At 38.5% G+C, this 12,931-nt stretch overlaps 1 protein-coding gene across 7 annotated transcripts in view; it reads right to left on the bottom strand.

Annotated features, from left to right (window-relative positions):
- LOC133650514 (misshapen-like kinase 1) overlaps positions 1 to 7,417 on the bottom strand; it is a 47,242-nt gene extending 39,825 nt beyond the window's left edge. For all 7 annotated transcript variants that reach the window (XM_062047842.1, XM_062047837.1, XM_062047839.1 and 4 more), the window contains exons 1-3: positions 7,301 to 7,417; positions 132 to 314; positions 1 to 61 (exon numbers count right to left, since the gene is read on the bottom strand). The exon at positions 1 to 61 is cut by the window's left edge and continues 50 nt beyond it. In XM_062047842.1, the coding sequence (XP_061903826.1) occupies positions 1 to 61; positions 132 to 272 (202 nt within the window). In that variant the 5' untranslated portion in view covers positions 273 to 314; positions 7,301 to 7,417. The remainder of the gene's footprint in view (positions 62 to 131; positions 315 to 7,300) is intronic.
- Between the last annotated feature and the right edge of the window lie 5,514 nt (positions 7,418 to 12,931).

Here is a 12,931-nt window from a genome sequence, read left to right on the forward strand (position 1 = left end):
TGCCTTTAGTGTTTTTAACCAAGTCAGTTACTGAGCCCGCCCCACAGAACTCCATCACCAACTGAAAATGAACACAAACCTTAGTCAGCGCCACCGGCAAGACTGTACAAATAATCAATAAGTAGACATACCCAAAGCTGGTCATCGTGTCCTGGGGGGCTCTTCTTGACGAAGGCACCATAATACGTGGCTATGTTGCGGTGGTGGCTGTATTTTTTCAGCATGTTGATTTCAGCTTTGATCTCCTCTTCTTCCTCCTCTGTGACATCCATCACCTTGATGGCCGCCAGCTGGCCTGTCTTCACATGGCGACCCTGATTTAAATGACAGTGGAAGTAAAGTTTAACAACACTGCTCACGTTCTGTCAATGAAGTGTCAGTGTTTCCCCATACATATTTTACGGATAAACTTGGACTGCCACAAATAGTTACGGTACACCTTCACTCATAAATACATTATAATGGGACTATATGTAAATTAGAGCTGCAGCTATCGAATATTTTAGTAATCGAGTATTCTATTGAATATCCCGATCGATTAATCGAGTAATCGAATAAATCCTATTTTTGCTTAATTTATTTATTTTTTGTCCTTTACAGCTTCTCAGGCAAATCATATTGTTGATGTAGATGCCCTTATCGGCTGTACAAATTTACTTTACAAAAGAGAAGAGTGGGATACTTCTCTGAAGAGTGGGATACTTCTCTTGTTGCCTTATTTGTATTTTTACTTTATTAAATGTATTTATATTATTATTTTGTGCAACCGGGCCAGAGCAATATTTTGATTATACATGTTAAGATGTGCCCTCAATTATTGCATTTGGCCTAATTGTCTTTTATTTCCTAAACGCCTGTTTTCATTATTGAAGGCTGACACACAGCTGAAATGTGTCCGTGGTTGATTGTGCCAATTTGTGTGTGCTAATAAAAACAGGTGCGCTCACAGCCCTATGTGCTGTGTGGTGTAACCGCATAAACAAAGTTCTTGTCTCTCGTGCGTTTTTGATGATTATTATACGGTGCCGTTTAAATGGCGGTTTCTCCACGCAAATCTGCTGACCTGTTTTCAACCTGCCAACAATACATAAACAATATGTTGTGGCTTGTGCAGCCTTTTGAGACACTCATGATTTAGGGCTATATAAGTAAACTTTGATTGATTGACGAATATAAAAAGACAAACCACTTAATAATGACGACAATAGTTTTAAATATTAAGAATGCAATATAGTTCATTGCATTCGTTGCATAGAAAATAGCAATCAATGTTCATTTTGCCATCATAACATGTTTGAGATGAAAACACATATACATATATATATATATACATACATATATATATACACATATATATATACACATATATACACACATATATATATACACACACATATATATATATATATATATATATATATATATATATATATATATATATATATATATATATATATATATATATATATATATATATATATATATATATATACACATATATACACACACATATATATATATATATATATATATATATATATATATATATATATATATATATATATATATATATATATATATATATACATAGTTATGTTCATAATAATAGCAGTGTGTTTAAAAAGGTGAGTAAACCTCAAAATTCTTCAAATAAATTGTATTTTAATGAACACAAATGCATTGGGGGTACTGCACATTCTATTTCAAAGCCAGAAAATTGGAAAAAAGTAATTTAATTTGACAATATTTTACAGAAAGTCAAGAAATATAAAACAAAAAAATAGCAGTGTTGACACATTTCTTTACAAAACTCAAATGTACTGTAGACACCAGGGGTCACCAACGCGGTGCCCGCGGGCACCAGGTCGCCCGTAAGGACCAGATGAGTCGCCCGCTGGCCTGTTCTAAAAATAGCTCAAATAGCAGCACTTACCAGTGAGCTGCCTTTATTTTTTAAATTGTATTTATCTACTAGCAAGCTGGTCTCGCTTTGCTCGACATTTTTAATTCTAAGAGAGACAAAACTCAAATAGAATTTGAAAATCCAAGAAAATATTTTAAAGACTTGGTCTTCACTTGTTTAAATTAAAGATTAAGATTAAAGTACCAATGATTGTCACACACACACACTAGATGTGGTGAAATTTGTCCTCTGCATTTGACCCATCCCCTTGGGGAGCAGTGGGCAGCAGCAGCGCCGCGCCCGGGAATCATTTTGGCTAAATTCATTAATTGTTTTACTTTGCTTCTTATAACTTTCAGAAAGACAATTTTAGAGAAAAAATACAACCTTAAAAATGATTTTAGGATTTTTAAACACATATACCTTTTTACCTTTTAAATTCCTTCCTCTTCTTTCCTGACAATTTAAATCAATGTTCAAGTAATTTTTTTATTTTTTATTGTAAAGAATAGTAAATACATTTTAATTTAATTCTTCATTTTAGCTTCTGTTTTTTCGACGAAGAATATTTGTGAAATATTTCTTTTAACTTATTACGATTAAAATTCAAAAAAATTATTCTGGCAAATTTAGAAAATCTGTAGAATCAAATTTAAATCTTATTTTAAAGTCTTTTGAATTTCTTTTAAAATTTTTGTTCTGGAAAATCTAGAAGAAATAATAATTTGTCTTTGTTAGAAATATAGCTTGGTCCAATTTGTTATATATTCTAACAAAGTGTAGATTGGATTTTAACCTATTTAAAAAAAACATGTCATCAAAATTCTAAAATTAATCTTAATCACGAAAAATTACTAATGATGTTCCATAAATTATTTTTTAAATTTTTTCAAAAAGATTCGAATTAGCTAGTTTTTCTCTTCTTTTTTTCTGTTGAATTTTGAATTTTAAAGAGTCGAAATTGAAGATAAACTTTGTTTTAAAATTTAATTGTCATTTTTTTCGTGTTTTCTCCTCTTTTAAACCGTTCAATTAAGTGTAAAGATCATTAATTATTAATAATAACATACAGTTAAAGGTAAATTGAGAAAATTGGCTATTTCTGGCAATGTATTTAAGTGTGTATCAAACTGGTAGCCCTTCGCATTAATCAGTACCCAAGAAGTAGCTCTTGGTTTCAAAAAGGTTGGTGACCCCTGGTATAAACTAAGAAAGGCTTGCAGATTCAACTTTCCTTAGAATTATTAACTATAATTTAGTTGCATAACCACGGTTTCTGATAACTGCTTCACATCTGTGGCACATGGAGTCGACCAACTTCTGGCACCGGTCAACAGATATTGCAGCCCAGGACAATTGTACTACGTTCCACCATTCCTCTGCATTTTTTGGTTTTGCCTCATGAACAGCATTTTTTTAAGAGTTTTATAAGGGATTAAGGTTTGGGGATTGTGCTGGCCTCTCCATTACTTGAATTCTGTTTGTCTGGAACCATGATTTTGCTCGTTTGCTGGTGTGTTTGGGGTCATTGTCTTGTTGAAACACTCATTTCAAGGGCATTTCCTCTTCAGCATATGGCAACATGACTTCTTCCAGTATTCTGATGTACTCAAACTGATCCATGATCCCTGGTACACGATGAATAGGACCAACACTATAGTACGAGAAACATCCCCATATCATGATGCTTGCACCACCATGCTTCACCGTCTTCACTGTGTACTATGGCTTGAATTCAGTGTTTACAGGACGTCTGACAAACTGTGGCCCTTAGACCCAAAAATAATAATCTTACTCTCATCAGTCCCCAAATATTACGCCATTTCTTTTTAGGCCAGTCAATGTGTTCTTTGGCAAATTGTAACCGCTTCAGCACACATCTTTTTTTTAACAATGGGACTTTGCGGGGGCTTCACGTAGACGTGGTCTGATTGTTGCAGTACTCACAGGCCGTCTTAGATCTTCTTTGATCCTCCTGGAGCTGATCAGTTGGCTGAGCTTTTGCCATTTTGGTTATTCTCCCATCCATTCCAATAGTCGTTTTTCTTTTTCTTCCTCGCCTTTTTGGTTTTGGCTGCCATTTTAAAGCGTTTGATATAATTTTAGCTGAACAGCCTATCATTTTCTGCACTTCTTTATAGGTTTCCCCCTCTTTTATTAAATTCTTAATCAAAGAACGCTCTTCTTCTGAACAGTGTCTTCAACGACCCATTTTACTCTGTTTTTCCAAGGACAAATATGCAGTCAGTTGCATTGATCCTTAAATAAGGACCACTTGTTCAACACCTTTTTTTCCCCACATAATCAATGACCTCACAAATTGAACTACGCACTGCTATTTTTTTGAACACGCCCCTTTCAGTAAATGATTCAATTTCACAGAATCAGCAGCATGCACGTCATGTCTGTTGGGTCTGTTGGTTTTTTAAACCTTTACTAAACATTCTAGAAACTTACTTGCAGTGTAGAAGTTGAAATTCTAACAAAAACAGTGATTTATCTTGCTAGTGATGTGGGACTGCTATTATTTTGAACACAACTGTATATATATATATATATATATATATATATATATATATATATATATATATATATATATATATAGTTCAAAATTAATATTTCCTGAGAAAGTTAAAATAAAACTATTCTTAGTATCAAAAATGAAACAATAAGAACAGTTTTCATTATATCAAACATAAAAAGTGGATTAGGTAGTGCCTTTAATACTGCATTTGAAATGTGCACATGCTCAGAAAAGTAGCGTCAGATTTACCACCCGTCCGAGCACCCACTGTCAAAAATGTAGATCGGCGCCTATGCTATAGAGACTGTAGTGGGTGCAAGTGCAAGCTATCCAAGTAGCATGTGGTTGCATGACTTGAATAACCCGAATAACTTTGCACAACTACTTTCGCGTGGTTACTAATGAAAGGCTAATTGAACACGACAGCTCGGATAGCGTTGTTAGTTTTCAACACTTTTTGGCGGCATTTGATGACTTCGCGGGAGGGAAACAACACATCCTGGCGATCATAATGAATAACATTTATTTTACTAACAAATTTTGCGTTTTAATAGATGACTTACCTCGCCTCTGGACGACCCTCAATCGGATGCTTTCTCGACAGGTGCTGCAGCATCGAACTTGTGCTATTGTGGTATGGGAGCTCCACTTTGCAATGTTTGCATACGACTGAGTTTTCTTTCGATTTTAGTGTGAAGTGTTCCCACACTTTAGACAACTTTTGTCGCTTCTTAATTCCCTCGTTTTGCTATGGCTCTTGTCCACTGCTTTCAGGTGTCTGCCATAGCGTGTTATGTCGGCGAAAAAGTTTACTAAACTCAAACGTATTTAAAGGAGCAGTGTTGTGCAGTGCAGGGGGCGTATGATCTGACGTAAACATGCTGTGCAATACCTAAACAGTCCGTACGAAACTTGAGCTTTGACTACTAAATAAGGCAAAATGCCGTAAAAAAATAAAATAAAATAAAAAACTTAACGACGCCCCGAGGCAGCGAAATATCCTCGAATATATTTTGTAATCGAATTACTCGAGGAATCGTTTCAGCTCTAATATAAATGCAGCTTGTTGTTACAATTCCAATGACAGTAAAATACATTGTAATGTTGCTTCTTAACGCAGCTCATAAACACTGCCAGAGAACACAAATATTTATCAGGGGTGACTAAGGTTACTAATTTAGCAGCTTAGTTGCTATATATTTAGCGATTGGCAACCAATGGAGTGACTTTTTCATTTTCTTTATTGGACACTTGGAGCCTCTAACATGAAAAAACATATTGCGCTACCAATGAGTCCTGCTGATGACTCTCCCCACCATCCAAACACTAACAGGCTTTTGATATTAAAAAGAGCAAGAAAAGACAGTTAATTTTTAATTTCTAAACATATTTGTTTTCCTTTTTTAATGCTATTTGCTCACATGCATAATGGTCGGTTATGCAAATAAGTTAAAGGCCTACTGAAATTACTTTTTTTTTATTCAAACGGGGATAGCAGATCCATTCTATGTGTCATACTTGATCATTTCGCGATATTGCCATATTTTTGCTGAAAGGATTTAGTATAGAACAACGACGATAAAGTTCGCAACTTTTGGTCTCTGATAAAAAAAAGCCTTGCCCCTACCGGAAGTAGCGTGACGTAGTCAGTTGTTCGCATCCTCATATTTTCCTATTGTTTTCAACGCAGCTGGAGCGATTCGGACAGAGAAAGCGACGATTACCCCATTAATTTGAGCGAGGATTCGTGGATGAGGAACGTTAGAGTGACGGACTAGAAAGCAGTGCAAGACATATCTTTTTTCGCTCTGACCGTAACTTAGGTACAAGCTGGCTCATTGGATTCCACACTCTCTCCTTTTTCTATTGTGGATCACGGATTTGTATTTTAAACCACCTCGGATACTATATCCTCTTGAAAATGAGAGTCGAGAACGCGAAATGGACATTCACAGTGACTTATCTCCACGACCATACATCGGCAAAGCTCTTTAGCTACTGAGCTAATGTGATAACATCTGGCTCAAATGCAGATAGAAACAAAATAAATAAATCCCTGACTGGAAGGATAGACAGAAGATCAACAATACTATTAAACCATGGACATGTAACTACACGGTTAATAATTCTCAGCCTGGCAAAGCTTAACAATGCTGTTGCTAACGACGCTGAAGCTAACTTAGCAACCGGACCTCACAGAGCTATGATAAAAACATTAGCGCTCCACCTACGCCAGCCAGCCCTCATCTGCTCATCAACACCTGTGCTCACCTGCGTTCCAGCGATCGACGGCGCGACGAAGGACTTCACCCGATCACAGATGCGGTTGGCGGCTAGAATCGGCTAGCGCGTCTGCTATCCAAGTAAGTCCTCCTTGTTGTGTTGCTACAGCCAGCCGCTAATACACCGATCCCACCTACAACTTTCTTCTTTGCAGTCTCCATTGTTCATTAAACAAATTGCAAAAGATTCACCAACACAGATGTCCAGAATACTGTGGAATTATGAAATGAAAACAGAGCTATTTTGTATTGGCTTCAATGGGCTACCGATACTCCTGTTTCACTGGCTACGTCACGTGCATACGTCATCATCCAAAGGCGTTTTCAACCGGAAGTTTAGCGGAAAATTTAAAATTGCACTTTATAAGTTAACCCGGCCGTATTGGCATGTGTTGCAATGTTAAGATTTCATCATTGATATATAAACTATCAGACTGCGTGGTCGGTAGTAGTGGGTTTCAGTAGGCCTTTAATGGCATCATCTACACACCCAGCAACCCAACACCACAGATAAATGGTAATTCTGCTGGAATTACAGAGTGTATACAATGGACTTGATGGAAGAGTTAAATCACCATAATAGCAGCTCACCTTGTACACTTGTCCATATGTCCCATTGCCGACAACCTCAACCAGCTCAAAGATTCCAGCTGGATCCTGTGGAATACACAAGTTCACACAGGTTAGACAACTTTCAGAACGTCTAGACTCACACAGACTCAGGTCCTTTTTTTTGGTGTGCACACATTAGTGTAACATTCTTAGCATACAAAGTGCTTATCCATCCATCCATCCATCTTCAACCGCTTATCCGAAATCGGGTCGCGGGGACAGCAGCTTAGTGAAATTAATCATGTCAAAGACACTGGCGATCAGTCATTGCTGTTTAATATTGTCATTATAAACTTTTCATTGCTACCTTTCTTTTCATTGATTGGATTGGGAGAAATAATGCAGTACATCTGCCTCACAGTGAGGTTCATTTTGAATACCCACTAAGCCTGGCTAAGTGGATGATAGCTGCTTTGTACATCTTAGAGTCTCCCACGGATACTTCCATCATGACGCTCAGAGATTATATTGCATGTAGCAGAGATAATACAGAAATCCTATTATAATTCACCCACTCAGCTACTTACTGCAAGGTGGCCTCTCTTTACAGGTAACACTTTTGGAAAAAATGAAACCCTTAACCATTAAAAGATAATATCCTGCTCTACACAAATCGATAGCAAAGAACTATGGTATATAACTGTTAACAACTCCATCCATCCATGCATTTATTACCGCTTGTCCCTTTTGGTGTCACGGGGGTCTGTTAACAACTCAAGATACAAAAAAAAGTGCACTTAACTTTATGTGCAAAAAAACAGTGTCAAGGTTTACATGTGTGCCGTGCACTATCAATTTATACCTATTGTACTTACCTGTATGGTCAAACAAGAAAATATGCACTGATGCATGCATGTCAGTGAAAGAATAATTATATTGCATACATTTACACCGCATCATCTTTAGCCTAACAAGCTGTGGTTTAATTAACATTGTACAAGGTGGGCAGCGGTATAAGCAGAGAAACACAGATCTACTTCGTCCAGCTAGTCTCGGGGGCATTAGTGTTTTGTTTACCATGCATTCACTCAACTTTGTCACTATATTTAGTAGAGGTGTGAATCTTTGGACACCTAACGATTTGATCCTGTTACTACGGTGACGAAAAGATTCTGAATCGATTCTTGATTCAACATGATTCTCGATTCAAATCGATTCCTGCGATGTATTATTTGGTATAATAAATGATAATGACATTTTTTCAAAACAGGTTAAGGGTTTAAAAACCTCCTAGTTGCATGAATATGGCCTCAATCCTTCTTTAAAAAAATATTCTTAAACAAATCGGTTATTGAAAATTATGAGTCAATTTAGAATCAGGATGAATAAGAACTATGATTCCGATGCAAATCGATTTTTTATGCATTCCTAATATTCAGCAAGTAATTAAACCTCTCTAGATCAGTGGTGTCCAAACTACAGCCCGCGGGCCAAATGCCTGTGTCTTCAGTTTATCCCGCGAGACGGCACACGTTCAATTAACATTTTGAGCGGGAGCGGTGCACCCATATTATATATAAATACTTTCATTAAGTCACCAACTGCTGGCCAATGAAAGAGACTGCCATTAGTTGTGCTTTCAAGTCAATGAATATATATACACGCATGCACGCACTGCACGCACTGCACGCACACTGCATGCAGTCCGCTTTCGTCCCCGGCCAAATTATTTAAGCCCAATGCGTGCTCCTCTTTCAAAAAGTTTGGACACCCCTGCTCTAGATAGTCTTTTCAAAAAAAAGTGACAAGCAACAAATCTAGTCAAGTGGCGACTCCGACATGAAAGCACGTATTGCTCCTCTTAACAAGCGGCAGGTGCTGCAGTGGGCCAAATGACAGCCAACAGCGACTTGTAGCGATTCGTAGTTCTAAATGAATTTGTTTTACTTTTTATGTTTTTTACTCATTTTTTGCAAATGCGTCATGGCCAATTATACAAATTGGGGCTACAAATAAATATTTTAATAGTTGACTAGTCAGAGGTTATATTTTCGATTAGTCGACCAGTCAAATGACAACTGTACAATTTTGAGTTTGACGTTCAGTCCACAAAATGATTTTAACACATTTTTCAAACCCACTATAGTAAATTAAATTGTAACAAAATTAACAAATCACTGAGAAACTTGTGGTTTTACTTTCAAAGTATATAATTACAGTGAAACATAAACCGACTTAAAGTGCTAGATGTCCTGTAAAGATGATATTCAGAGAAAAAATTTTTTTTGTTCCGCCGGTACTGTTATGGTTATTTAAATGATAAATGATAAATGGGTTATACTTGTATAGCGCTTTTCTACCTTCAAGGTACTCAAAGCGCTTTGACAGTATTTCCACATTTACCCATTCACACACACATTCACACACTGATGGCGGGAGCTGCCATGCAAGGCGCTAACCAGCAGCCATCAGAGGCAAAGGGTGAAGTGTCTTGCCCAAGGACACAACGGACGTGACTAGGAAGGTAGAAGGTGGGAATTGAACCCCAGTAACCAGCAACACTCCGATTGCTGGCACAGCCACTCTACCAACTTCGCCACGCCGTCAGCGTAGCGTAGCTGCAATTAATTACCCAAAGGAATAAAAGTGTAAATAAGAACATTCCTGGTTTATTTGTCAGAATTGTATTAGGCTACTTGTTGACAATGGCAAATCTTTGTTGGATAATTTTAATAAATAGACATTGTAGATTATGTCGACAGACCTAATACATTAGACTAATGCCATCACTACATCACCCCACCATCAACCCAGTACCATTATAATTAGATGGCAGTCTTGTGGGATACAATAAGTTCCCATGGCAGTTGGGTCTTCCCCAAGGCCTCTGCCAATCGGAGATGCCCTTAACACCTCCCCAAGGAGGCGTCCGGGAGGCATCCTGACCAGATGCCCGAGTCACCTCATCTGGCTCTTTTCAATGTGGAGGAGCAGCGACTTAACTCTAAGAACCTAGCGGATTGTGAAGCTTCTCACCCTATGGAGGAAACTCATTTCGACTGCATGTACACACGATCTTGCGGGGAGATAACTACAAAAGCACTACATCAATGTTACAAAAAAGATCAGTTACAAACTTACAATAATACATAATGTTGGATGTAGAGAACATACAAACCCTTTATTTATTAAATCAAAAATATTAAAATTCAACGATGAAGTGAATTTGCAAATCATTAAAATTATGTACAAAGCAAACTATAACCTGCTACCCAAGAATGTACAACAATTCTTCTCAACAAAAGGAGAAATATAACCTCAGAGAAAAATGTAATTTCAAACATTTGTAAGCACGTACGACACTTAAGACCTTTAGCATATCAGTATCCATCCATGCATCCATGTTCTACCGCTTGTCCCTTTTGGGGTCGCGGAGCCTATCTCAGCTGCATTCTGGCAGTAGGCGGGGTACACCCTGGACAAGTCGCCACCTCATCGCAGAGCCAACACAGATAGACAGACAACACTCACAACCACACTAGGACCAATTTAGTGTTGCCAATCAACCTATCCCCTGGTGCATGTCTTTGGAGGTGGGAGGAAGCCGGAGTACCCGGAGGGAACCCACGCAGTCACAGGGAGAACATGCAAACTCCACACAGAAAGACCCCGACCCGAGGATCGAACCCAGGACCTTCGTATTGTGAGACACATGCACTAACCCCTGTACCACCGTACTGCCGCATATCAGTATATGGAATAAAATTATGGAATGAATTAGGCAAAGAAGTCAAACAATGTACTAACTTGATGCAGTTCATAAGGTTGTTCAAACAAAGTGTTTACAATGTATAAGGAAAAACAATATTTACTAAAAATAAGATAGGATTCATCTCTTTACGTGAATCGTAACTGAATTAACTATTTATACCATACCATACCATACCAACTTTATTTATAAAGCCCTTTAAAAATGTATGAAGAGAACTGATGTATTTAGAAAACAATGACATAACTGTGCTACAAATTGAAAACAGGAAGTGAACATATACAATATGTGTAAGAAACCGCTACGAAATGACAGGGGTAGGATGAAATATGATTTGCTTCTTCCTACTCCTTTTCGAACACGTAAAGAGAAATGGAAACCATGTGATGTATCATGTTGAAACTGCATTCATGTTCAAAATAAACAAGTGCACTAGTGCTCTAAATATTTTTTAACCGTTTTAGTCCCTCCCAGGTTTTGAACTAAACCCAGTCATTCCCAGGCCGGATTTATTTTGTATTTAATAGCCCTGACTTATAGCTTCTTACCAGCCCTAAATGGATGAAAGGAAAACACACATTCCGTATGGATTATACATGTACCTTGAAGGTACTCAAAGTGCTTTGACACTATTTCCACATTCACACACTTATGGCGGGAGCTGCTATGCAAAGCCTTAACCATGACCCATCAGGAGCAAGGGTGAAGTGTATTGCTCAAAGTACACAACGGACGTGACTAGGATGGCGGAAGCTGGGGATCGAACCAGGAACCCTCAAGTTGCTGGCACAGCCGCTCTACCAAGCGCCCGGTACTTTGGTCCATATCCAGTATGTTGATACTGGATCCACACGTGGACAGTGTCTGACCTTATTCCGAGATTTGTACATTTGACGTTTTGCTGACCACACATCCATCCATCCATTTTCTACCGCTTGTCCTTTTTGGGGTCGCAGGAGCCTATCTCAGCTACAATCGGGCGGAAGGCGGGGTACACCTTGGACAAGTCGCCACCTCATCACAGGGCCAACACAGATAGACAAACATTCACACACTAGGGCCAATTTAGTGTTGCCAATCAACTTATCTCCAGGTGCATGTCTTTGGAGGTGAGAGGAAGCCGGAGTACCCGGAGGGAACCCACGCAGTCACTGGGAGAACATGCAAACTCCACACAGAAAGATCCCGAGCCCGGGATTGAACTCAGGACCTTCATATGCAGTCACTGGGAGAACATGCAAACTCCACACAGAAAGATCCCGAGCCCGGGATTGAACTCAGGACCTTCATATTGTGGACTACTCAGGACCTTCGTATTATGAGGCAGATGCACTAACCCCTCTTCCACCGTGCTGCACCTGACCACACATAAGCGACACTAATGAGTGGGTTGCTGTGAATTAATTACATGCCTTCCTGCCAGGGAACACAGAGGAAAATGACAAGCACTTCCACTTTCATGCAATTTCAATATGGCGTTAAAGAAGATGTGTGGGTGGTTAGATGGCTGCTTTGGGTTTAGAATGTAAAGCATGAACCATCCTGCTTTCATCTGTTTCCTATGAAGGGTTTCTGCCTCCGACGCAGGGAAGAATTCCTTTCAGTCAGGAAACATTGATGGGTAAAATAGTCCACATACTTTTAAAGATGAAAGGATACAACACAAACATTTCAGACGGAAGAAAGTAAGGTTGGTAAAATGCTAAAGAAGGGGAACCTTGTAGGAACAGGAGAGAGTAAAGAGAAGAATGTAATGATGGAGTGGGTGACTGGTGAAGCAGAGGCGGCAGTCACCCACGTCCAGCGCAGAGTAGGATGAGAGGAGTGATAGAAGAGGAGGGGTAGAGATCTGCACAAGGAGTGTGCCGCCAGCACAGACAGTGCCAAACTAACTGTGGGCA

This window comes from Entelurus aequoreus, linkage group LG05 (assembly GCF_033978785.1).
Source record: "Entelurus aequoreus isolate RoL-2023_Sb linkage group LG05, RoL_Eaeq_v1.1, whole genome shotgun sequence".
Taxonomy (NCBI): domain Eukaryota; kingdom Metazoa; phylum Chordata; class Actinopteri; order Syngnathiformes; family Syngnathidae; genus Entelurus; species Entelurus aequoreus.